Genomic DNA, 27,389 nt, shown 5'->3' on the forward strand with positions numbered 1-27,389 from the left:
GGCGGTACACTCGGTTATAAAGTCAGTCTCAGTCATGAAGCCGTGCTTTCTGAAATGAGAAAATATTTGAAGTGAGTTTTGTGAAAATGAAGGAATAATTGTTAAACAAAAGAAGAAGAGGCACATGAGAACGAGTCGTGCAGCAACTATCTACGACTGTAACAAGGTGATACACAGTCAGAAAATGCGATACTAGGGCACAGAACATATAGGAATACATGTATAGGTACACACACTTGAGAGGAATGAAAAGCGTTTCTGCTGTAACTCTGAGTTTCACGGTTTTAACCGATCATCAGACAGCAACTTGACTACAATTTTCAGAATATGTAATTGATATAGGCTGCAAGCTTGGATCATAGCGCGATTGGATGATCCGGGCTGCTAGTGTAATTATGAAAATGATTGCATGAGTTAGGTGATGGGGTGCAAAAATAGGCGTAACAAAAGAATACACTTTAGGCCTGGGCTCATGCAACCACATGTTCTTGTGAAAGAGGCAAGGTAACTATGCCTGTTCACTTGTCCTGTCTTTCTAAATAACATGTTATTGCACATGTTCTTGGTTTAGTTTTGGCCTTTTTCGTGCTTTGGAGTTATTTGTTGTTGACATGTAAAATAAAAACTATGCCTGTATGAGCAGCACCTCACCTGCGACTGGGAGTAGTGAACAGGTAATGTGACGGCTGATGGTGTGAATTTTGAGAGGTAGTGCTTATTTTCATGCCTGCACTTGCTGACTAGCTCTGATCATTTGTTGATGTTGCCATGCTTGTCCGCCTGAAGGATCTCTAGTTTCTCTCTTAGGCACAGAGGGCAGCGCTTAGTTAAGTTACTGTAACCTGGGGTCTGGGTGATAACTGACAAACCTGTACTGTACTCGCTATTTTGACGCTTCAGGTTCCAGACACACTTTGATAGTTCCGTGCTTTCCTCATGTCTCTCATGTCTGAATGATGATACATGTAAATGGTTGCCGTGTCTCTTCATGAATGCTGGCTCCGTAAGACCGATATACTCCTTCTGTCTGTCTTCTCTGGTTACTTGGACGGTTGCCTTGTAGACAATAGAGCTGATTTGGCAGTTGCCGTCCATCAGACACTGCGTTTTGTATCTGCAGTTGCATCGTCTTTACTTGGGCTGTATGTTGGGCTCTGCACCTTGGTGAGCACTGTCACGAGCAACCACAACTCCGTCCGAGTTAGGAATACATGTAAGGACACAAGGCAGAACAACAGAAACAGAAAAAAGGCATTCTCGTTACTCATCCTGTAAGTACTACTGCGAAGTATACTTAGAAGTTAAAACGTCCAGCCGCACCAGAAAATGTCAACAAGTGGATTTCGTGGACTGACACTTGTATTATTTTCACTTCACCGCAAAAAAATAACACAATTATTCTCATTTGCGCCTATCTCGGTAACACTAGCACGTACTATGGCATCACGATGATTATTCATGTGCCCTTTTCTCGTCAAAGTGTCAAGAGACATCACGTGCACATTCATGAGAGGATATATTAGTACTAGTACTAGTAGTAGTCCACGCACATTGAACTTGGACGCATCTACTAAACCGGTTCATAAATTTTAGTGGGTCACTAGATGTCATTGTGATCGACTCATCCAGGCCTTCCGAGCTCCGCTGATCTTGCCTAATAAGGGAGAAGCCAGCTAGCTAGCGTCCGAAGATTGAGTAGTACATGTACAATGTATACATTCATGTACACGTACATATACATGAATGTACCTATTTAACCTATTTACACTGGTTCAAAACCGGTATTAGATAAACCTTGTTATAGTTCACGCATGTTGTTAGATTGACAGCATGAAACAAGGTGGAGGACACTGTGTTCGGAAACAGTGACCTTACTACAACCTTCCGCGGTTGGCAGAGCCCCGGTCCCTGCGGACCATTTGAACCATATGGGTGTTGAACCCGGTTCTGACCCTCATTATGCTAGGGGGTTTGGAGACTACTCCGTACGTCCGTCGTGTATTCTGTTGACAGCTGAAGAGCTGAGAGAAGGACCCCATGGGCAGAAGTTGGAAGAAAAGAAATTTATAATACAAGCTACAAGACTACCAGGACGACATCCAGGAGCGATCAAAGAATACACGACGGACGTATGGAGTAGTCTCCAAACCCCCTAGCATAATGAGGGTCAGAACCGGGTTCAACTTCCATAATTATGGTTCAAATGGTCCGCAGGGACCGTCACCGTACCGGGGCTCTGCCAACCGCGGAAGGTTGTAGTAAGTAAGGTCACAGTTTCCGAACACAGTGCCCTACACCTTGTTTCATGCTGTCAATCTAACAATATGAATGTACATGTAGATGTAGATGCAGGTCACTGGGTGCTCTGATATAATTTTAACACAGACTCCTGTGAATTGCGTAATAGAATAGAATAGAGAATAGAGAGAGTTTCTTCAGAATTCCCAAACTCCATTGCAGCGTATTTTTTGCACTTGAAAATACCGCCATTCCGGCAACAGGCTCTCAGGCGCACCAAATAAATAAATAAATAACTTGGAGAGAATCTAAGATAAATTATAAATATCCACATGACCCTGGTGTAGTATGCGTAAAGATTGTACTCCATTGCAATTGTCGGCAAGGAGACTATTGCAGTATTCATGTACATGTACATGTAGCCCTGCCGTGCATGATCATTGCCGGGGATTTGGCCATGCAGCTCTGGACGGCACGACCTGCGTGTGGCGCAAAGCTCCACGCTCCATCGAGCAACGCCGACTACGGTTCTCGACGTGTTGTTCAGCGTTCTGTGAGCCGTGGAGGAGGTAATGGAGAGCCCGTCAGCATGGTCAGTGCTCCTCTACAGTATACGCAGTGCTGTACGTATAACACTGCCCAATGACAGTCACGGTGGTATCGTCTCCTTCAGACAGAACAATACAAGGGCTATGGATAGTATGGTGATTTTTACTCACGGCAAAGCGGATACTACAGTGCTGGTAACTGAAATCCGACCCCTGAGCGGTGCCCTCACATCGTAAAGACCCAACACGGGATGGTAAAACTACCAAACAGAGACCACTAGAAAGTGAACCCACCGCTCAGGGGGTCGGATTTCAGTTGCCAGCCATGTACTCTGTAGTGGCAGTGATTGTGTACGCGTACATGTACATGTATGGTGAAACACGTACCGACACTGGCTGATGGCTACCCTGGGCTGTGCTCAGTCATTCCAGACCAGTACAGCAGTATACAGCAGTAGTACCCAGCCCATCTAACACACTCAGTACATGACCTCCATTGGAGCACTAAACGCCATGCACCACGTAATAGTAGAGTTGTTGCATAGATTCGACTCGGTATTGGAGACGACGAACACAATCGCATAAGCAAGAGTGACTGGAAGGCTGGGGTCACAGTTCACGTCCGCGGGAACCAGAAGCCGAGTACCGCTCTTCGATCTGTGGATATCACAGCAGTATCATGAGATCGAACCCAGTGCAGTGCGCTGTTACCGATCACTGTGATCATAGCGCTGCCCAAGAGATTCACCGGAGCTGAAAGTGAAACTGCCTTGCATTAAGTGCTTGTCGAAGCCGGTGCATAGCATTAGCCTATTACTAACTCTACCTACTAACCTTGCATCATCGTGTGTACTTCTTGCTGATCTAACACTATACTAGTCTATAGCAGAGTGAGAGCAGTGAAGAAAGTAGACCTGTCATCGCTCCACCTGGGACGACTGCAGCGGATGAAAGCCCTTGAGAGAAAGGTGATAGCGTTCGTGGCTTTCCCTTCCCTCTTTCTGTCTCTGCTCTCAATCTAACTTCCCCAGCCACCAAGGAAACTGCGACCAAGCTAGCTGGAGGCTGCTGACACACCGAGGGAGAATTTCTTGTTCTTGTTCCTCGTGTGGCTGTTCATACTGCGTGTGAACTGGTGACGGCGTGACTGCCTGCATGCAGGAAAGGAGCTCTTCACCGCTATAGAAATTTCTTCAGTGCACTGTCGGTGCGTCCATTGGAGCGTGTGCCAGCGCTGGATCCCACGCGTGCGTGTCTTTTTCGTCCTGCATCAATACCACCCCAGTCTCCACTATCAACACTGGTACTGTAGAGTCCAACACGACCGACTCACTGCGCTCAGACCGTGGTCGATCATTGGCGAATGAGCTATGTGACGACGTGTGCAACTACATGACCTGCTGCTGCACTGTGGAGAGCAAGCGACACTGCCACTGGTGTTCCTGGCGAGTCTTGCGTACAGGCCATCGCACGGAAGACTAAACCCTTGATCGCTATACTATTAGTGTCGTGGGTGCTCATTGTTCTGGCTTGTAGTGCTGCCCCTAGATTCTCGTTTACGCGAGACAGATAGAGAGAGAGAAAGGCCGAGTAACGAACTGACCTGGAAGAAACGGACACAGGAAGAAGACATTGGTTCCCGTTTGAGCCGCAAAGGCCCAAGCATCAGCGCTGGTAGTAGTGTTGGTGTGTTCAAACAGACACTGACTGTTGCTGGTTGTGTGGAGCGCTGGCCACCTAGCCAGCTTTTCGGCGAATCTTCATGAGCGTATACAGCAACATCCTGTTGTGTGTTGACCAGCCAACATGTGTGTGCTCTTAATGGCGTCCGATCGACGTGCAGTTCTTCCAACAATGATAGCAGGTGCGGTGCTGCTGTTGTGTTGCTTGATGAGATCGGAGGGCAATACCACGCCAGGTAGAGCGTCACAGGAAAGTCGGGAAAATGGTGAGTTCTTGGGACGTGTATTGTTGTGGGTGAAAAATGCCCCCTTTCTAATGATCAATGTCATCATTCTCGAGATGAACGTTACAGGCCTCATGTTAAAGAGTCCGACGCTTGCAGTACTCTGAAAGAATCGATTCGTACAGTATGCATGTACAATCATGTATGTATAGGCTGTAGAATAATTCACGAAGAAGTATGAAAAGAACTATCGAGAGTGCGCGTAGATTAAACATAGAGCGAGTGTTTAATATACTATTCTTCTACAAAATCAACGTACATGTACATGTACATGTATCTCCAGCTACTGAAGTGGATAGCGGAGTGAGACTGTGCTGCGAATGATACTCCCAGTGTGCTCACAGTCACAGCAGCAACTAGCCCTTGGCGAATAATGCCGGCAGAAAAGAGTTGCAGAATTTGGTACCTATTTCTGGTATGTTTCATGCATGTTTGGTGTGTGGATAACGAAATGGAGCAGAATTCAAGGAAGTGCCTGCCATACGGTTTGTGTGGTTCTGCCAAATTCACTGCCTTTCGAGCGGAAGCTGCCAAAATTTCAAACATAATCCGAGAAAGGGCTAGCTGCAACACGTCTCTCACTTTATCCAGGGGTCGGTCTAGAGGGCGTAAATATAATCACACAAGATGAGATGAGAATGCTGGTCGCGAGGAAAACTTTGCACTAAACAAACGATGTAAACCCAACTGAGGGAAGTCAGGCAACCACCACACAACACAGCAACTACAGTGTATCAAGGTAGTCAAAGCCCGAGCTGAATCCTCCGTTCTTTGAAGCACATGTTGGAGGCAAACTGTTCACACCAACCCGTCCGACGTGTCAGAAATGTATACGTAGAACACATACATTGTGGTGTCTGTGGTACTGACCCACAAGCCTCTGATCCCAACAGCGAAAATACATGTTACCTGTTTTTTACACCATAACTAAAATTATAATTCAGTGACAATTTTGTATTTTGAAGTTTAAATGTATAATCAATTTCAATTTGATAACCGCAATCGATAAGGCAAGCTGAATCGACATTTGTGTACACTTTATTCATGCAATGTAAAACGGTGGAGACAATGTGCAGTAAAACATTGAGAGTATGAAGAAAATAGTGTAGAGAAAAAATAAGGATTCAAACAAGTTTTCGTACAACACTCATCAGGAATCGTCGTTGTACTTAAGGACACTGAAACAAAACTGAACTATTATAGAAAATCTAAGTTAGAGAAATAACACTAAGAACAATAGCAGTGAAATTTACAATTTCAATTTGGGACTACTAAAACGGAGATGGTAACGATCCTAATAGACAAAGAAAGAAGCGTAAGTGATACTCATTGGCTCGAGGGAAAGCTGCAAGCGGGATAAGCGATGTTATAGGAATAATGGATTTGCTTTCATATGACTGTACCGGTATAGATCATGCATGTTTTCCGAAAAGCAACGAAAAGGATATTGCTTGTCCGTGTACACTGTACATGTACATGCAAGTTCATGTTCAGTAGAAGTGTGCTCCTTCCTGTCCTGCTGAACAAGTGCTTCATACCGTGTTAACCAGTGCCTGAAAACACGTTCGAATTCCGAAATCTAGACTTCGTCGAGATGGTCTATACCGTATACGGCTGAAAGCCCAGAGGAGAACAAAGTACAAGTTAGAGAGACTCGATCCCGGGAAAGCCCTAGGCTTTGGAAGAACGCCACCGTTGTACACTTTCTCAACCCAGGGTTCAGCCATGGGATGGGATGATGTCCGAAGGACTCAGTTTGAAGTGCTTAGCTTTGCAATATGCTCTGAACTAAGGCAAGGCATTTCCCAGGATTTCACCCTTTCCTAACAAGGTGACGAGGGGGAAATGATCGCATTTTCGTGTACCTGTATTCATATAATTATTATTTATAGAACATTGACAACCCATAGCAGACTCAGCGGAGGACGTTCCGGTGGGTTGTAACGCTGAGTTCATGCTGTGAGGAAATCAGCAAAGAAATGATACTGAGATTTTACGATGAGAAGAGAGGCAAATACATCCACAGGCATACACAAATTGAAAAAAATCATTTGTTCTGTCTCCTAAAATACAATGTTCGTGGCATTGGTCTGTGGATGAGAAGCGACTTTACTGGGACATTTCTCACTCAGTGCTGACGAATCGGCGGTCCATAGAATGTGCTTCCTTTGCTAATCTCTCAAGTACCGTACACGTTTATCGGTCATACCGGCAGGTCACCAATACGCGAGTGCACGTTCAATGCCCAAATCTCTGGTAGATCTATATGGTGCCGGTACTGTGTCATGTTCACCGCACAGTCCTACACGGAAGAACGGTTGACTTGCACTTCCGTTGTTGCAATTTCTGTCAGGTTCATGCTTGGATAAATGTGCAATCTCCAAACATTTCCCAATCGGATTGCAGTACTGAATCAATTTGTAATTTGGAAATTGTGGGCACACGTAAGTTATGCCATCGAGTCCACCAACTAAACCAGATTTTGAACAGTCAGACGTGCACAATCTAGCACAAAACTGACTAGGAGGACTGAGTTTTGTGCTAGATTGTGCACGTCTGACTGTTCAAAATCTGGTTTAGTTGGTGGACTCGATCGCATAACTTGTGCCCACAGTTTCCATACTGCAATTTTTTCCTTGGCTCACCATCTGAGTTCTTTTTAATTAAATACCGAATCAGTTTTACCTTTATTATTGGACTCTCGCCCTCGCTGCTGTTCATAAGTTTGAGGGAGCGAAAAGGGAAAGGTCTTTTAATTAGAGACGTATTAATTGTCACCATTACGACTCGACCCGGGTATGTCCACGGCTGACGATGGTCTAACCGCTGAGGTATGGTGTAGTCGTCATCCAAACAGTGCAATACTGTGCCGTGGCCCGTAGAATCATAATAATTATGCTGCCTGTATCACGCGCTGAAAAGATGCAGTGATCTACACGTACATTGTAGAATCATGACCAACTCTGTGACCGGCGTTCACTAAGCTGCTCGTTTAGACGTTATCGACTGAATGTGCTGCATGTTGCCAACATGCCAACCCAGACCACTGAGGCCACGACACAAAAATAATAAAATATTAATCTGTGCGCCAAAATCATTCTAGACAATGAATGTCATGCAACTATTTACTTGCAAGAGATTCGGCCAGACAGCTGGAAGAGGTCGTGACAAAGGCAACATAGTAGTAGTAGTAGTTTTTATTATTTTTCTAGGGGAGTCCCAACAGGCTACTGCCTTTTTACTGGGAACCCTAGGTGAAGTTTAACCATATTAATGAACAGAGCAAGAGTGTGGGCCTGTCGACAGTCAGCTGGAAGAGAGTTCCACCTGCCTGCCGCCAGAAAAGAAATAGAGCGCATGCCATACTGCGTATAAACGAGTGGGAGAACTAAGGCTCTTTGTGCCTTGCCCCGGGTGCATGCCTGGTGACCAGGTGCAGTTGCCCGAAGCTGGTACAAAGACTGAAGAAGAGGACTAGCAAGGTGCTGGGCCAAGCAGCGGTACACAAAAACATAGAGCTTGAGGCTAATACGCTGTTCCAAAGAATAGAGGTGATATAAGCGAAGAACTAGTTCAGTGGGCGTGGTACGATCGAGTCCAAGCACTCTCTTCATTGCTATGTGACTAACGGTCACAATCCTATTGTACAGAGTTGTGCTTAAACAATGTAGGTAAGCATTACTGGCATAGTCTAGGGTAGACTGAATAATAGACAAGTAGAATGTTCGCTTTGCATCATTTGTTAAATTTCTACGGCCATGTCGGAAAGCAGCAACTTAAGCAAAAACCGAGTTACACAATTTATGGACCTGTGGCTGGAAGGTGAGATGCTCGTCTATCAATAAACCAAGGTATTTGGCAGTGCTCGTAGGGGTAATAGCCTTTCCTTTACAGGTCAAGGGCTGTGGCAACTGCGCTGCTGGCAGGCGTGACCGCTGCAGGATTAGAAATTGCGTCTTGTCGGGGTTCATGATGAGCCCCTTCAGATCTAAATGGACCTCCAGGGCAGTAAGATCGTCCTGGAGATCCTGTAACATAGCAGGAAGGTCCAGTCCGATGATGAAGAAGGCAATGTCATCAGCATAGACTTGTGACATGCTGTGCTTGAGAATTTCCGGCACCTTGCGAATATAAATGCAAAAGAGCAGGGGACCCAGGACCGACCCTTGCAGGACATGACATGAGTCTCTCAGACTCTCTCTCCTCTTTTAGAAGTTTGAAGAGTTCCGAGTTTCGCAGCCGTCTTGCACCATGGCCCATTATAGGATCATAATAAGGCCATGGTAAAAAATAAAGTTGATTCTCAGGTCATGAGCCTGTGAAAATCGGTGCGAGCGAGCGATTTTTTATTTTAATTCCCACAATTTTTTTATTTCCAAAGATAGGGTCACACATGTGTACGTCACAGGTTCATAATTAATTTATAATTATTTTATTATTCAGGCCAGGGAGTAGAAAAATACCGGTATTTTACTACTCCCGGATTCATGCCTTTCGCATTGACCGTTTTCATGCACGCATATGCATGCATAGAAATAAAAAAAATCGTCGGTGCGCCGCCCAAAATCGATGCGCGCGTACTTGAGAATCAAAGGTATTTTTTACCATGGCCTAACCTCTGTAAAATAATTACTAGTACACACAATCTGACATGGACACCGTCCGTTCTCCAATCCTAGATCCTGTCGAATGCCGGACCGGATATGAATGCACATGTACAGTCATGTACATGTATGCGGTTGACAACATTTGCACACATTGATATTGATGCCTTTTTCGTAAATGTTACCATGTTCACGTGCGCACGCGATAATAATTTTTGTCTTCCTTCACTTCATGATCACTTGTCTTCACTTCAGTCTTCAGGCGCTAGGCGTTCCATAGCTACATGTAGGCCCTGGCCTGGGGCTAGCTAGGGAAAAGCAAAAAAGTATTTCAGGTAGCGGTTGTGAGTAGATCTCTACCTCGCTCAGTGCCTGTACTGCTGCATGCCGTGGCCAAGGACAAGAGCCAAGAGAGACTCGAGATGTTGCATGCAGCGTGGACTCGAACGGTCAACAGAGTTTGGCAGCCATTAGCTAGGTCTCAGCCGGGCACAGTCGAGTTTGGCTTGTAGACCTGCATAACAACTACATTGTAGTGGAGTAGGTATACCCGGTAACCGTATAGATAATAGTGTATGCAATGAGTGGTATTTTGAGAGTGTAGTTCTAACAAAAATGTTATCGTATGGACTACTAGTACTACTAGGCACTTCAGTCACGTGACACGACCTGTCAAAAAGTGCTAACGCTGAATCGCGTACATGCGTGGCACCACGGAAAGGCGCATGCATAGATCGATCTGTAGCTGCACGGAAGCTGCGCAGGGCCTTCTCGTGTGGCGCAGCGTGTAGCTGAGGCCCTCAGCTTTCGTTTGAGCCCACATACGTCATGATGCGGCAATTTTTTGAACTCACGTACAGTTCGAGTAAAATCGGCAAGGATTTTTCGGGCATTTCACTTGATTGCACGCATTTGCCATGTAGCTCATCGTCTTCAGCGTCGTATTTCCTTTCGGAATCAGTTGTCCTCGTTTGTCCAACACTTTGCGCATTGCTGCGCAAGAAGAAATAATGCGAGGTATTATTGAAAGCGAGCCGCGACAGGCGTCCTCCCGGCACTAGTCCTTGTTCGTCGGAGCCCATGCGCATGGCTGCGCAAGAAGAAATATATTGGAGTCGCATCGGAGCAGTCGTCCTCTCCTGCAGGCAACGAGTAGGACAGTATATACTTCGGCGACTGGACCAAGAGAGCTGACATCAAAACGGCCTGCTTTGAACAAATCGTCAGCTGATCAGCAGGTGGTTTCCAGCGACCAAGAAAAGCATTGACGGTGATATTATACCAAGAATCCAGCACACACTCTATGCACAAAATCTCTCATGCTGGAGTTGCTGAAGTTTCAGTAGTCCCAAACATTTGCAAACAATGTTCTACATGTAATAGTTTGTCATTTCTTTCCGTCAAATACCCGGTAAAAGTCAACATGTAGTTTGCTCATTCTTCGGCTCATTGTTCTTCCGTAGTCGTCACCACGTCAGTAATGTACATGTAGCAACAATGTGTTCTGGCACTGAATTATTGTAGTTACTTCCGAAGTACTTTATCTTACCTCAAAGTCTCATCTTATGCTTTTCCAAAGGCTTCTCTGCACTGTTTTCATGCTGTTGCGATGGAGTTGCTATGGAGTTGCCATGGTGACCACACCCGATATCTTCGTCTGAGCTGCCGGACGGATGAAAAATGCGAAGTTTTTCCAAACCATGCTGTTTCTGCATTCATCTGGTTATTTTGACGTGCTTCCAGCGAGCTTGGTATTTTGCCACTATAGACACTGAAGCAAGTCCTACCAATTTCTGATATGCTGCTGGTGCCGTCGAAATACTGAAATTGCCGTTATTCAATTCTCCGACTTTGGATGGCTATATCTCTGTGCCAAGTTATTCTTTTTGCTTCAAATTTTCTGTGGAGTCTTCCTAAACCTATCTGAATCGGATACAAGAAAGAAATACGAGTATTTCTGGTTTTGAAAAAACCACCTGAAGTGCCTAGTACTACTACTACTACAGTACTAGTGCGCTTGCTGAGACGATGCCGATACTGAAACGTAACTGCTGCGGCGGTTCGCTGTCGCGTGTGTTCCATAACTGTGCTTGTCCGTGCCTGGCGGAAACCAAACGGAGTATGACTGCGCTTGTGGAGGAGCTAAAATAGATGGAGTCGGCCATGCAAAGCGAGTGAGTGCCTGTGTGCTGCGAGCTGGTGCGCGTTCTAGCGTATATTTATATTTTCCAACAAAATATTCACGATAATGAATTGCATGTGATTGCATGCTGCACTCTACGATGTCAGTGTGCAGTGAAAATGATGTATGTTTTCTCCCTGCTTGTCCAGAGCCAGTATTTACAAAGGAAGAGTCTGCACATCGAGATGTACATTACCACACTCCCCCAGCCAGACATCACGTTGTCCTGCCACGCGTTCATCTGCCCAGAAACGTAAGGAGCTTGAGCAAGAAATTAGCGCAGGCATGCAAACACATAACCATGCAGACCAGTTGTAAAATATTCAATTTGTGGAAAAGTTAAAAACTTTCACGGTTCACATTATACTCAGTTTAATAGACAGCTTTCTGCATCCATTGGAACTCCACCACCCTCAAGGATCAAAGGCGGAGACGCAGCTCGTAAAGCGGTGGGGAGCCCCCTCCCCCTCCCCATTTGTGGAAGTGCAGAAGTATCCAATGTAATACCGACAGAGTACTGAGATGTTCGACCTTTCCTTTCTCTATTAATTTATTATTGGCTCAAAAATCGAGTTTCAATGTGGAATCAGAGAAATTGAGAGTACTATCGATGTGGACATGGCCATACCGCATAACGGCATTGAACAGTTTATAGATTATTATCACACAACGCAATCTGCGGACCGAACTGTTTCGTCCTTCGTGGACTCATTAGCGCAGCACAGAGAAAATGAGGCCGAACCTGATAGCGATGAAAATCTATTTCCAAAACCAGATTATTATCACAAAAAAATTCGAACTTTTAGATTTTAGTGTTCCCCTCATCAGTTGAAAACAGCGGAACTGGAGTTCACCGTATATGTGTATTGGCGGAAAGACGGTACGCGCAGCGCATTGGAGAACCAGAATGATCACTGAACCTAGTATTCACCATGTCTGCGAAACAATTTGTACGGAAATGTTGTAGCGGAACAAGTCATGATCATGCAGAAACGAGAGAGCTTGGAAGCTCAGGGCCCTACGCTATGCATTTTTGCCTTGATGACCTAGACAAAAAAGCATAGGGATGTTATAAATTCTTATAAGTTTCTACTTTTTGTTTTGGACGTAACCTGGGATTCGAACCCGCACTATCGCCGTGCATGTATCCCCCCATACACTTCGCATACATACTAATTCTTCCAAGTTGCTTCACGTTATGATCTTGTATTTGAAAGCCCTATTTGAATATGCATTGTGGCCAGCCGCGCCGTCTTTGATTGTACGGAACGGTACGGGACAGGTACGGGACAGGTACGGTCGAGGGTAATACGACACCGTCTACCGCCTTGATGACGGCAAAAAAAGAAAAGGGATGTTATAAATTTTTCAATTCTCCTATTTTTTTCAGGCATTACCTGGGATTAGAACCCGAACTATTGCCCTACATGCATTCCACCATACACTTCGCATTCATACTCATTCTTCTAAGTTGCTTCACGTTATGATCTTGCGTTTGAAAGCCCTATTTGAATATTGCGGCCAGCTGTATGTGGCCAGCTGTGTTTGACGGTACGGTACGGTACGGGACAGATACGGGATAGCGCCAGGCGTGACACAAACACACAAACATACAAACAAACACCAAATTAAAGCTGTGTGGACCCTGGCTAGCGCCAGACGTTACTGAAGTAACGTCTTCTGCATAGCTACGGGAATAAATTTTTCAATTCTCCTATTTTTTCCAGGCATTACCTGGGATTCGAACCCGCACTATCGCCCTACATGCATTCCCCCATACACTTCGCATTCATACTCATTATTCCAAGTTGCTTCACGTTATGATCTTGCGTTTGAAAGCCCTATTTGAATATTGCGGCCAGCTGTATGTGGCCAGCTGTGTTTGCTGGTACGGTACGGGACAGATACGGGATAGCACCAGGCGTGATACAAACAAACAAACACCAAATTAAAGCTGTGTGGACCCTGGCTAGCGCCAGACGTTACTGAAGTAACGTCTTCTGCATAGCTACGGGTATAACCCTTAGGTGTTCTGTGCCACAAACCAGAACTTAGGTTCACTTTGACAGCTTGTCAAAACATATCAGGCCCGCAATCCTAAGACTTTCCCTGCTGTTTTTGTCGCCAAACGACTGTTTTCGCAGGATTCTCGTGAGCAGGACTTCCCCGAAGAAGTGCACGTGAAACTGAGTGCGTTAGGACGTCAGTTCACACTGCGTCTAGAATTGAACAGGTGAGTTCACAGTGCACAGGGCACTATTACTACTAACTAACTCAGTGCTGATTCTGTCAACTCTCCATACGGATGGATTTCAAACGTTTTGCCACACTTTGCCACCTTCTTTTTGTTTACCGCTCGGCGCAAAATGAAAAATCAATTTGACCCCTGCCTGCACAGGGATGATTGTGTTCTATGTTGGAAACTACATGGGCTGTTGCAAGCAAATTCTTGGCTAGATAAGATGTTCTTCAGTCTACCTTTGTATAATGTACACGCTACGTATAGGGTCTCGGACGCATCATGTATTTGCAGTACAGCTGGCAATAGACACTACAAAATGCATGCCTATGGCTTGCACCGGGTCAGAGGTGGCACACTTTGCAACTGTTTGATGCACTGCCCTACTTTTCACAGTGCATGCATTCTCATATTCGGAGCATAGTGTGCACGTACAAGTTGGGGCCTGAAATGGCGCATCTTAAGTGTGCACTATACTCCAGCCGATACGGTATGTTTTTTGTGTGTGTGCACCGCATTGCCATCTTTCAGGATTGTGGCCCCTGCCTCACATCAGTTCCATGAGGCAGACCAGGATGGCACCATCCTACACTCTCAGGTAAGACAGGTGAAGCACGCCATGATGGAACAAGATTTTTTAAATTCCAGTCCTGTTTTTTTTAACCTAAAATCAGGTGGACTACACGTCTGACGCAAATATTGGTACCATGACAACAAGCTGTTCGTTGTGAACAAACCAGTTTGCTATGATATGCTATGATGTCATAATCATAAAATGGCAATGTAGGATCTGGACCTTACGCCTATGCCATGCGCGCCATGGCCTCCAGCTCGGCCGTTGTTGGTACAGTAAAGCATGACATTTTAACCCTTTAGGGCCCACAATTATTTCAAGAAATGCACTGCATACGCGAGCCCAGGTACTTATCTGGTCGTAACTTTGGTGTCCTTTGGCCGAATTTGGTGATCTTGGGCTTTCTAGAAAGCTCTTGGCCAGAGAAACACAGCGATAGCCAGCAATACATCACTCGATCCACAGAACCAGCGCCGCAGCGCGATACGGCGCTCCAAAGCCAGCATTGCGAGCGCCCAACTCAAATTCTCTGCCATTTCAACAAATTGCAGCGCAGATCGCTCAAATTTTTTTCCTGGAGAGCTGAAAAACATGCCTTTGCGATGACATGAACTATCTGTAGCTGCGTGGGCCGCGAGTCAGGGAAAACCCCTAAAAACGAGTTCAAAATGAACGCGCTCGAGTTGACTCTGCTGAGCGAATTTAGTTCGAGTCTCGTATCTCCGCTCTCCGAACTCAGATCGCTTTCGGGTTTTTTCGAGCCGATAGCTGAGACAATTCTAATGTCGATAGCCCTTTCGATCGTCCGATTTGGTCAAGGAAGAGCCGAGTTACGCTAGGTTGCGCTTTGAAAAGTATGCACTGTACACTGGTACGAATATATCCGTACTATGGGCCTCAAATGGTTAAGTGTATTAAAATTTCCATGTCAAGGACCTGATGGGTTACAGGTGTAATGTAGAATTAGGTGACCAGCATTCCCTTCACATACATTGCATGCTAACTCGGAGGGAGTTGTGGTTGCTCGTGAGAGTGCTCAATACACCACGGTGCAGAGCCTAGTACACACAGAAGAAACGCTTTTCGTCCCTCTCAAGTGTGTGTACATTGCATGCTATAATTATAATTAATAAATTCGACGGGTTCGCGTAACGGGCAGGTCAAGAACAAGGAGTCGTTTAACTCCCTGGTCAAGAACCACCTTTCCGCTTCCGTGGGACGCCACCACCCCATGATCAGGCGTCAGATGCAGCTCCTAAACGGCGGGGGAAGATAGATCAGATCCACCAACCAGAGGCCAAAGGCTTCAATCCCATTTGCCACATCCATGTATTACTCATGCCAGGCCACGAGTTCCCAATTAACTGTGGGTCGCAGCACGGTTGGAAAAATTCCTTCCGCTTCCAAGCAGGACTTGAACCTGGTACCTCTCCTTTCTCAATCATGGTCTTAGACCAACCCACTGTGCGTGCCATTTTTTGGATGCTATGGTGCCTTTTAGATGTAATCTAAATTTAGGTGCCTGGCTTCTCTACCGAAGTCAACGAATCTACAGTTACAACAAATATGACATGTTTTACAGTATTCGCTGTGCACTGCCTGCGTTCCGTGTTTGCTTGTAGTCCGGCGCAAGCAGCTGCTACTATCAAGGCCATGTTGACACGGCTGGTGTGGATAGGTCGGCAACGTGGGCAGCAGTCAGCACATGCCGTGGACTGAGGTACCAACATGATATTCATGTGTTCATCTGTTGACTATCGCGTGCCGTTCGTATTCAATGCATGCTGTGTGATGGTTCAATAGCTGTGTGTCATGTAGCACAATAGGACTTTCAGTGCAAACTAGCCCGGACCGTGAATCTAGTTCGGTAGCACTTGCTGTTTCACATAGGTTCCACCTTTCTCGCTTACTGGTACCCCCCCCCCCCCCACACACACAGTTTTCCCAAACGTTGCAAAGACCAATGGCACTCCACTAGACCGAATTGTCCCGTAATGAGATCAGCAAGAACGGCATCAGCTCATACATGTATTTATGTTTCACTTGTTCATGTGACCTTGCAGTGGTAGCTTTTACGATGGCTCCGAGGTGTACGTTGTGGAGCCGGTGAGGAAGAGTGATCGAAGTACTGTCCAGGACAAGCACTTTCTCTACAAACTGTCGGAGATCGAGTCCGTGCACGAACACACGGAGTGTGGTGAGTCAGTTGGGTGTGAGGTTGCCAGTACATATAGGTGCTATATGGATGTGTTGTGGTCTTGTCCTTGCCATGAGCGTACTCAGACCATGCTAGCTCCCGTGTGGTCTTGCTACCGCTTTCAATACTCAATGCGGTACGCTGTTTCTTCATTGCTGTCAGCTGTAGATATGAACATTGTTGAAAGACCTGGGCAGAGCATTCTTCATCATGCATGTGACATATCCAGCATTTGTGTTTACTCCACCTGTGGCCTTTGTCTTTCCATCTTGGCATGCAGCCTGTTTGACCTTTGGGGGCTGTGAGCTTGCCAGATTTGTCCTAACTGTCATCATGCTCCGGTCATTCGTTGTGAAACCAAACAGTCCGAAATACCTACATCTATTTCGCTTATAATCACTCTCTGTATCACCGTGTGTATTCTTACCCGTGCACCTGCAGGTCATCCTCATCTACATAGCAAGAACGTAACGGAATACAGGAAATCATCACTGAAGACGCTGGAAGAGCTTTCCCATCCGAGAAGAGTGAGCAATTTCTTGGGTCTGAGTTGGTTTGTGTGTGTGTGGGTGGGTGGGGGGTCTGGGCAGTGAGACACAATAAAGGAGATTTCATAAATCCTTGATGAACCTACCCTTTCTGTTAATTATTGTACTGTTTTGTTTAAGTTCGAGTATTGTTCATACTGCGGTTACCATCACTCCTGGCGATGTAAAGTGGTGCCCGGATCAAGATAAATTACTTCGGCGGGGGCGTCTTGGCATACCTGAGTGTGCAATTGCCTTATGTGTATGTGTATGTTTACGTGCTCTGCACTACTATCACTGCCACTGCAATGCTATTGTTGTTCTAGGTTGCACGTCAGGCTCAGTGGGACGGATGGAGATTCGTGGAGCTCATGTTCGTGGTCGACAATAACATGGTACGTGTTCAGAGAGTGTACTGGCCCAAAATTTACACAAAATACTTTTAAAACTAGTGATTATCATTCCTAGTTGAGACTACAGTGCAACTATAAGGTACCGTGGATACATCATGCCGTATTTTCCGGTGTGTAAGCCGCACTAGAGTATAAGCCACTCTCGAGCAGAAGCCGCACCCAAGTCTTGCTGTAACGAAATCCAGACATCTAACCTGTTCATCACCGTTAACTTGACCATTGTACTGTCGTGGACATGGAAATCCAATCGCACGTCTAGCGGCGCCAGGGCGCTGGCTATGCAGCCGTGGATAAGCGGTACACACATGCACGTATGCGCTGCAGCGCGCTGGTCACATCGGATCAACATGTGCACTGCGTGCAACGACGTTTTGTACGCGCGGAGGGCGCCGGCCCGGGTCAATCGACTGGATTTCCATGCCTGCTATAGTAGTATAAGCTGCACCGAATTTATGCATACACACACACGTACTGAACTTCAACAATATTTGTCTTGGGACACACATCGATGTAAGTGTTGAAAGACGACTTGCATTTTTGGATTCTTGAGACGTGTTACAGATTACTACTGTGCAGGGTTTACAGATGGTACAAGTGACGCCTTGACGATTACGTGATACCGACTACAACTCTCCGACTGTCCTGGCTCCAATCTGAAGTAATTTCTGTTTGTTTGGTGTTGCAGATTGAAGTTCTTGGAGGTCGGAACAACATTCAGGACTTTGTCTTGCAAGCTGCTAATATTATGGACATGGTAAGGGTGCCTGATGAAGTCATGCGATTGGACCTGTGCAAGGTGGAGTCATGGTGGAGTCATGTGATCGGACAGGTGCATGACCGGTGCATGATGGAGTCACACGATTGGACCTGTGCATGATGAAGTCAAGTGAATAGATCAGTGCGTGATGAAGTCATGTGATTAGACCGGTGCATGACGGAGTCATGTGATTGTGGTATGCTAGAAGCCAAAGTCACAGAGAGATGGTGGGAAACGCACCGTTTTCTAAGTTCAGTCAGTCCGATTTTGTACCCAATCTGTGAAGATGCTCTCTACTAAGTATAAAATTCAAGATGGTCACGCATGTCAGCTAGCAGAGTTTTCTGTTGCTATCAGGATATAGTTATAGTTATTTTCATTAGATCTACACGAATACTTGCAGGACACCAAAAGGAAGTGCACCAGATTTAGATGGATGTGTTTTAGTAGCACGAGATGGTGATAGGTTCGATGGACGTCTTGTGTACTCTGAATTGCAGTCATGAGTTTGTCAAGTGTCAAGTCGGCGGAAAAGTTCCTGTGTAGGGAGCGAACACCTTTCCCATGGGTTTTAAAATCAGTAGCTAGAAATTTAAATGAATCATGGTTGCACCGTGGCTTACCACCATCTCAGTTTGCGGCATACCTGCTAAGCGAGATCTCTTGGCTCTGTATGATTGCCTTCCTCTTCAGATTTACAAGCAGATTCAAGTGCGCATCGCACTGACCACCGTGGTTCTCTGGAGTCGTGGTAACCCTATTCGCATCACCACCGACCCGAAGGAGACCCTCAACACGTTCCTGTCGTATCGAGAGAAGAACTGGCTGCGCACAAGTAACACACCACATGACAATGCCCAGTTGATCAGTGCTACAGACTTTGCCGGTGCAACCGTGGGATTGGGACGACTCAACTCCATGTGCTCCACGACCGGGTCTGGCGGTATAAGTCAGGTGAGAATGTGTGTTTGTGACGTCTGCGAGGGTTGAAAGAGTGTGCATTGTCCGGCAGGTTGTGTGTCTTACAGTGTTCGGTTGGCGAGGGGGAGGGGGGGGGGGAGGGGGCAGAGGGGTGGTGTGCCTGTGCATGCATGGGTGTGGTCATGCGTGTGTGTGTCCTTGCATGTGTGTGTTGTACCTGCGTGCGTATGCACGCAGGCACGCAGGTGTGTTTGAATTGGTCGGGGGGGGGGGGGGGGGTGACTGTCTGTCTGTACGTACATGTAGCTATGTACACATGTGTGTGTAGGTTGCAGGGACTTGAATGATATTGCAACACGGAAACTAATGTCCTTTTTTGTGCATTCTATCCTCAGCACAAGCGTGGACACCCAGCGACAATGGTTGCGACCGTTGTTGCACATGAGATGGGTCACAATCTTAACATGCAGCATGATGATGGGCGTAAGTACACCAATGCACAATGCTAGAGAATGTCCCACACTGCGTGTCCTGAAATTAGGCCCGATGAAACCGGTCCAGTCGGCCAGGCCATGGCAGGACCAACTTGTTTGCCACCAACGTGTCTTTACTGCTAAGGAGGACATGTGTATACCCTCCATATATCATACGCAAAAGGTGAAAAAAGGCTAGGGCATAGCCACACCAATCACAAACTGCTTCCGCCGGTCCTGTAATTTGGTTTTTGAGCATAAATTAGGAACAGAGTGATCCTGAGATGGCTTATACTGGTGCGGGCAATGGTATCCCACTGGCATTTCCCGCTGGCACTACACTTGGACAGATTTTTTTACCGTGTCCTAGTAAGGTAGAAAGTGGCTTTATCGTGACTTATGATCGCGTAAGCGTGACACTTGAGTCACACTAAAGCCTCATTCTACCTTATTTGTAAGGATGTTTTGCCATTTGCGGGATTGAGCACTGTGTGTGTGTGTGTGTGTGAACAGATGCTAACTTTACAGTATTAACCTTGCCCTATGTAGACGTTTTGACCAGATAAAAATACATACTTTTCCCTTTGATTGTCTCCCGGCCCTTGTCTTGCAAGGCTTCTGACTCTTTCGTTTCTTGTCCTGTTTCATGCTGTTTGGCAGGTGCATGTAATGACTGCCCTCGGACCAAACCATGCCTAATGGCCGCCACTGCTGGGTAAGTTGGAGCAGCACTTGTGCAACTTATCTGCAACACATTCATCGATAGTGTTGCACTTTGCTGATACCATCATGTATTGCACCGCTGGCAAGCACACAGATAGGCTTGACCACCACCACCACTCTCTGTGTGAATTTCTTTGACCAAGCATGTCCATCATCACCAGCACAGCTTATGTAACGCCTGCATGTCCATCGTTGTACTATTGTTTTGCTTTTGGCTTGTTTCCGCTCTTTCCGTAGTAATGTGTGCTGCAATAAAGAGAATGAAAGATTGAAGCATTGACCTCTACGTCATGTTTGCGTTGTCAGTTATATGATCGGATTACGGCCATCAAATTGTACTGGTTATTTCAGCAAAGCCGTGTCCCTAAACTACGATGTACATCGCTCTGGTTGTTTTACATATCATCCTGTAACGTATGTGCCTTGCAGGCCCCGCTCAACGCACCAGTTCAGCCGCTGCAGTCGTGAAGACAAGGACTCGCTGATCAATGCTGGCGGCGCTCACTGTTTGTCAAATCGACCAACAAAGGTAATAGTGCAAATGTATGTTGCTTTGGCAACTGAAAGGCTGCCGGAAGTTTGTACAGTGGGGTTGTGTTGGCCAGTTACAGAGAAAGAAAATTTTCCTTCTACTTGTACGAATGGCACACAGAGTCGATAGCCTGTAGCATAATTAGTATCGAATGCGAGGACTTGTATATCGGTAGATGACCAGCTAAACTAGAGCATGGGATGTCCATTACGATGGCCGCTGGACTCCATGGCGATAATCACTCTACTTTGCTCCCTTGGCAGACTTCTTCATAAGTATTCCCATCAAGAGCAACTGTGATTCGGCATACATGCGTGCATGCTTGTGCCCGTGCATTCGGGCCGATTTCCTTCGTGCTTATGTCTGTTTGCTCGTGCGGTCATGTTTGTACGGTTGTGTGCTTGTGTAATCTCCCCTCTCTTTCCCTGTACATATTTGTAGCTATTTGCTGACCCTGTGTGCGGCAATGGATTCAAAGAAGCCGGCGAGGAGTGTGATTGTGGCAGTGAGCGGGTAAGGAGCTCTCTCGCCGTCCTTTGTGTTCTCCATACGTACGATACGATAACACCACAAGAGAAACAGCAGAGAACTGTTCATGCATATAATAATATATATATAATGTTCATGCATATACACATGAACAATGTGTTATTAATTCTGGAAAAAAACCTAGCCTGGATTTTCTTAATTGTTTACACATTCCAGCCTTGTGAAGTGTTCTTCGGCGCCCGATTTTGCTGTGTACATGAGTAGGCATACTCTGTACTCAAATGATTAGGACTACAGTCAGACCTCGCATAACCGCACACATCTGTTTTCCACAAAAATATCCGGATAGGCGAGGGAACCAGATAATCGAACACGCATACTGTATGTATGCATGGCATATGCTGGAAATCGGTAACCAGTGATTTTCTTCCGGATGGCGAGGGATCCGAATAAAAAAGGACCGGATAAGCGAAGTCTGACTGTATATTATTACTCTGGTGATGTATATTGAAGTAGAAACGTCCCTCTTTGCTTTGCAGGAGTGTGTGGATAGATGCTGTGATGCAAGATCTTGCAGACTGACCCAGGGCAGTCAATGTGCTGGTGGTGATTGTTGTCAGAACTGCCAGGTAAGATCATGACTGTACTAGTATCTTGCTTTTGTTATCCTGCTTTTCAACCCTACAATTACCATCACTGGTATACTGTATAGCAGGACATTTTCGGACGGGTTTATTTTCGGACAAAGCCGAATTTCGACCTTTCATACGAATTTTGTTTCGTACAGTGCTGCATGCTAAATATTCGTATTCGCATGCAGAACGCGCGTGCCAAGTCACATTGCATGTGTGTTATGGCTACATTTTGATGTACATCATTTATAGTGTACATAATTTCACATGAACAAATTTTAGTACGGAATTAATTAGAGTACAAAAGAGGCCGTGTATGAAACCATACGAAAATAAATTCCGTCCGAAAATTTCCCGCTATACATTATGTAAGCCTTGTTTGATAGTTTAATTAAACATAATGCACGGTTGACAGAATGTTTTGACGCAGAGCGCCCGCCGCCTTGTAACATGATGCCAATCGTCCAACGTAATAAATTACCATCATGCACATGTATGCGCATTCCTCTCTTGGAGTCTGAACTCTTGGTAAAACATCAACTTTTGTAAACAGTGTAATGCACAGCCTGCTTTCATCGGTACTGATACCTCCATTTCCAGCCAAGGAAACAGAGTCCAAATCCTGCATGCAGTGTCCATTCCTTGTCCGCAATTCTGTGCTCAATCTAATTCTATGTGTTTTCATTTTCCGCTTCTCTCTGCATGATCACAGTTCATGAGAGCTGGCTCCCGTTGTAGACAGAAAAAGAACACATGTGACTTGGAGGAATTCTGCACAGGTGTCAGTGCTGAGGTACTTACTCTACTGCTCACTGATGTATCTGCTGCTGCTGTTGCTGATGGTGGTGTTGCTGCTGCTGTCGCTGTTGCTGATGGTGGTGTTGCTGCTGCTGTCGCTGTTGCTGATGGTGGTGTTGCTGCGCTCTTGCTGTTGCTGATGGTGGTGTTGCTGCTGCTGCTGTCGCTGTTGCTGATGGTGGTGTTGCTGCTGCTGTTGCTGTTGCTGATGGTGGTGTTGCTGCTGCTGTCGCTGTTGCTGATGGTGGTGTTGCTGCGCTGTCGCTGTTGCTGATGGTGGTGTTGCTGCTGCTGCTGTCGCTGTTGCTGATGGTGGTGTTGCTGCTGCTGTTGCTGTTGCTGATGGTGGTGTTGCTGCTGCTGTCGCTGTTGCTGATTGTGGTGTTGCTGCTGCTGTCGCTGTTGCTGATGGTGGTGTTGCTGCTGCTGTCGCTGTTACTGATGGTGGTGTTGCTGCTGCTGCTGTCGCTGTTGCTGATGGTGGTGTTGCTGCTGCTGTCGCTGTTGCTGCTGGTGGTGTTGCTGCTGCTGTCGCTGTTGCTGCTGCTGTCGCTGTTGCTGCTGCTGTTGCTGATGGTAGTGTTGCTCCTGCTGTTGCTGTTGCTGATGGTGGTGTTGCTGCTGCTGTTGCTATTGCTGATGGTGGTGTTGCTGCTGCTGTCGCTGTTGCTGCTGGTGGTGTTGCTGCTGCTGTCGCTGTTGCTGATGGTGGTGTTGCTGCTGCTCTTGCTGTTGCTGATGGTGGTGTTGCTGCTGCTCTTGCTGTTGCTGCTGGTGGTGTTGCTGCTGCTGTCGCTGTTGCTGTTGTGGTGTTGCTGCTGCTGTCGCTGTTGCTGATAGTGGTGTTGCTGCTGCCCATGCTGTTGCTGATGGTGGTGTTGCTGCTGCTGTTGCGGATGGTGGTGTTGCTGCTGCTGTCGCTGTTGCTGATGGTGGTGTTGCTGCTGCTCTTGCTGTTGCTGATGGTGGTGTTGCTGCTGCTGTTGCTGATGGTAGTGTCTCGACGGCTGTTGCTGATGTTGCTGCTGTTGCTGATGGTGGTGTCTCTGCTGCTGTTACTGCTGATGCTGTTGCTGCTGCTGCTGTTGCTGCTGCTGCTGCTGTTGCTGCTGTTACTGCCGCTGCTGATGTTGCTGTTACCGCTGCTGATGGTGGTATATCTGCTGCTGTTGCTGATTGTAGTGTCTCGACGGCTGTTGCTGATGTTGCTGCTGTTGCTGTTGCTAATGGTGGTGTTGCTGCTGCTGTCGCTGTTGCTGATGGTGGTGTTGCTGCTGCTGTCGCTGTTGCTGCTGGTGGTGTTGCTGCTGCTGTCGCTGTTGCTGATGGTGGTGTTGCTGCTGCTCTTGCTGTTGCTGATGTTGGTGTTGCTGCTGCTCTTGCTGTTGCTGATGGTGGTGTTGCTGCTGCTGCTGCTGTTGCTGATGGTGGTGTTGCTGCTGCTGTCGCTGTTGCTGATGGTGGTGTTGCTGCTGCTGTTGCTGTTGCTGCTGGTGGTGTTGCTGCTGCTGTCGCTGTTGCTGATGGTGGTGTTGCTGCTGCTGTTGCTGTTGCTGATGGTGGTGTTTCTGCTGCTGTTGCTGCTGGTGTTGTTGCTGCTGCTGTCGCTGTTGCTGGTGGTGGTGTTGCTGCTGCTGTCGCTGTTGCTGATGGTGGTGTTGCTGCTGCTCTTGCTGCTGCTGATGGTGGTGTTGCTGCTGCTGTTGCGGATGGTGGTGTTGCTGCTGCTGTTGCTGTTGCTGATGGTGGTGTTGCTGCTGCTCTTGCTGTTGCTGATGGTGGTGTTGCTGCTGGTCTTGCTGATGGTAGTGTTTCGTTGGCTGTTGCTGATGTTGCTGCTGTTGCTGATGGTGGTGTCTCTGCTGCTGTTACTGCTGCTGCTGTTGCTGCTGCTGCTGTTGCTGCTGGTGCTGCTGTTACTGCCGCTACTGCTGTTGCTGTTGCCGCTGCTGATGGTGGTGTATCTGCTGCTGTTGCTGATGATAGTGTCTCGATGGCTGTTGCTGATGTTGCTGCTGTTGCTGATGGTGGTGTCTCTGCTGCTGTTGCTGCTTTCTGTTGCTGTTGCTGCTGCTGCTGTTGCTGCTGCTGCTGCCGCTGCTGCTGTTGCCGCTGTTTCTGTGCCGCTGCTGTTGCCGCTGCTGTTGCTGCTTCTGATTCTGTTGCTGCTGCTGCTGTGGTTACTCCTTTTGGTGCATGCTGCTTCTGCTGCTGCTGCTGCCGATGATATATCCTCCTGCACCTCTGGTGCCGTCCCTGCTGCTAATACCAACACTGCCTTCTCCAAGAATGCCATTACTGTTTCTGTTGTTGCTTATGCTGTCACGGGTGCTACTATCTCATATCTGTCTCTGTCTCTCTCTCCCTCTCTCTCCCTCTCTCTCTCTCTCTCTCTCTCTCTCTCTCTCTCTCTCTCTCTCTCTCTCTCTCTCTCTCTTTCTCTCTCTCACTCACACACACCTTCTCTCATGAACAGTGTCCAGACGACAGTGTGTATCGCAACGGCTTGCCATGTTCACTCAGTCCACTGCCAGGAAACGTAAGTGTCACTTTACTCGCCTGTATATCATGGCCTTTGATAGGTGCATGCTCTCCTTGATAGTGTATAGCATGTACTAAGTTAGTATCTTTTTGCATTGCATTTCTGCTGGGTGACTCTAGGCACTAGTAAACTGTAATAACCTCCGGTGGACTACATGCTTACTGCCAAAGTTCATAGTATGCTGTGTATGTGTAGCATGTGTATGCTTTGCCTCTCTGCTCTGTGATTCTGGACATTATAACAGTTGTGGTCTATACTGTCTTGGGTTTCTATTATGAACAAGCAGTATTTTGTGTGGATTATGCGATGGATATTTCCAATCTCCTTGCTTTACGTCAGTTTCCAACCTGTACTTCCAATTGTTTTCACCCAACATGCTCAGGCCTACTGCTGGAATGGAGAGTGTTTGACAATAACCACTCAGTGCCAATCATTGTGGGGACCACGTAAGTTTCACGTTTATGACAACGACAGTGACCGTAGGTTGACCATAGCTGTGTAGTGGAGAAACTTCAGTAGTGTTGACCAGCTTAGTCCAGCTAGCTGACTTGCATGCACACATACACATCCCTGCGTTTTGCAATGTCTGCACACACAAACAAACACCCACCCACACACACACACGCACGCTCGCGCACCCCCCCCCCCCCCCCCACACACACACACATGTATGTGATGTCACTATTGCACAGGGGAAGAATGCTGCAAAGGTTGGGACAGGAGACATCTCTTTGATTATTCCAGGCACCTGGTAATTATCAGGGGCAAGCCATGCTCTTGCTGTGCAGTTCAGCTTTCTACTGATACACAGCAAAACCTGTCAAGGAGAGCACTTGGATAAAGCCAATGCCCGTCCTAGAAGACCACTAAATGCACAACCATGGGATGCTATCTCCAGTCTCTTGACCGTGGCTAAGGAGACCACCTGGTAACAGAGTCCCTTGAGCGGTCGTCTTGGACACATTTCACCGTAGTCTGTGTGTTAATCCGTACACACTTGTGTGTTCTATATGTTTTCTTGTGTGTTGTTGTGCCTTTTGCAGAGGGTGAGCAGGCGCATGACTTGTGCTATGATCGTCTCAACGTGGTCGGTAACCAGTTTGGAAACTGTGGAAAGCGGGGAAGCAACTACTTACCCTGCGGACAAAAGTAAGTACCTGCACCGATCACCTCTCTACAAGGTAGTCCTCAATCTCTGAACGGCTAGCTATTTAGACCTTGTTAGGTTTCTCACCAAAGCTCTGAGTTACTGCATGAACAGGTGGCGATGAAGTCTAATGAACAATGGAGCATTTTTATACCGGCTCAAAGCATCAAAGACAGAGTGCTTTAACTGCAATAATCACAGTGAGCTTCGCACGAGGGCAAATAATTTTGATGTAAACCAGAAAAGGCGCTCAACCACTTTGAGGTGAGGGAGCATAATATAGCAAGGAGATCTTGGTTACAATCGAGCTAGGTCGGGACTTCCCCCGCAAGGACACAACAGTGTCTGGGTAGGCAACATCCTAGCACCGCGGACGCTGGCTATGTAGTGAAGAATGCTCTTGATGTGGTGCTGAAGAGAGACTCAGTGTTCACTATATATCACTGCACTAAGTGTATCGGAATGCAAGGAGTCAAGGACCCAGGACCTGGCTATACCTAAACGCATCATCCCACTTCCCACTCGTGCTCATCGAATGCAAAAATCTAGTGAAACATTAGAAAACAACCTGGCTGAAATATTGTTCTGTCCTCTCGTTTGTGTGTGTGCGTGTGTGTGTGTGTGTCTGTGTGTGTATGCCTGCATGTTTGTCATATGTGTGTGTACAGGGATGTATTGTGCGGCCAGCTCCAGTGTAACGTTCCGCCCAGTGTACGCTACCCAGTCATAGGGTTGAGCAAAACAGCACGACAGGTTACCTATCAACTGGGAAATCAACGAATTACTTGCAGGTATGAACACGCGAATCGTCTTTCTCCGTCCGTCCGTATGTGTGTGTGTGTGTGTGTGTGTGTGTGTGTGTGTGTGTGTATGTGTATGTGTGTGTG

General features: G+C 46.8%; 1 protein-coding gene and 1 pseudogene across 2 annotated transcripts in view; one reads left to right on the forward strand and one right to left on the reverse strand.

Annotated features, from left to right (window-relative positions):
• Positions 1-3,496: 3,496 nt before the first annotated feature.
• Positions 3,497-27,389, forward strand: part of LOC135811398 (zinc metalloproteinase/disintegrin-like HR1a) — a 30,482-nt gene continuing 6,589 nt past the window's right edge. Inside the window, exons 1-20 of one of the 2 annotated variants that reach the window (XM_065324631.1) lie at positions 3,497-4,734; positions 11,688-11,791; positions 13,683-13,771; positions 14,309-14,375; positions 15,974-16,071; positions 16,415-16,548; positions 16,990-17,075; positions 17,402-17,470; positions 18,174-18,242; positions 18,939-19,199; positions 19,562-19,649; positions 20,300-20,354; positions 20,792-20,891; positions 21,336-21,407; positions 21,923-22,012; positions 22,728-22,808; positions 25,290-25,352; positions 25,738-25,801; positions 26,399-26,504; positions 27,171-27,293. In XM_065324631.1, coding sequence (XP_065180703.1) covers positions 4,593-4,734; positions 11,688-11,791; positions 13,683-13,771; positions 14,309-14,375; positions 15,974-16,071; positions 16,415-16,548; positions 16,990-17,075; positions 17,402-17,470; positions 18,174-18,242; positions 18,939-19,199; positions 19,562-19,649; positions 20,300-20,354; positions 20,792-20,891; positions 21,336-21,407; positions 21,923-22,012; positions 22,728-22,808; positions 25,290-25,352; positions 25,738-25,801; positions 26,399-26,504; positions 27,171-27,293 — 1,961 coding nt within the window. In that variant the 5' untranslated portion in view covers positions 3,497-4,592. Of the gene's footprint in view, positions 4,735-11,522; positions 11,531-11,687; positions 11,792-13,682; positions 13,772-14,308; positions 14,376-15,973; positions 16,072-16,414; positions 16,549-16,989; positions 17,076-17,401; positions 17,471-18,173; positions 18,243-18,938; positions 19,200-19,561; positions 19,650-20,299; positions 20,355-20,791; positions 20,892-21,335; positions 21,408-21,922; positions 22,013-22,727; positions 22,809-25,289; positions 25,353-25,737; positions 25,802-26,398; positions 26,505-27,170; positions 27,294-27,389 lie in introns of those variants that run through there. The other variant, XM_065324632.1, reaches the window with a different exon arrangement.
• On the reverse strand, positions 24,292-25,109 carry LOC135812348 (sex-determining region Y protein-like; annotated as a pseudogene).

Source organism: Sycon ciliatum, chromosome 3, assembly GCF_964019385.1.
Source record: "Sycon ciliatum chromosome 3, ocSycCili1.1, whole genome shotgun sequence".
NCBI classification, from domain to species: domain Eukaryota; kingdom Metazoa; phylum Porifera; class Calcarea; order Leucosolenida; family Sycettidae; genus Sycon; species Sycon ciliatum.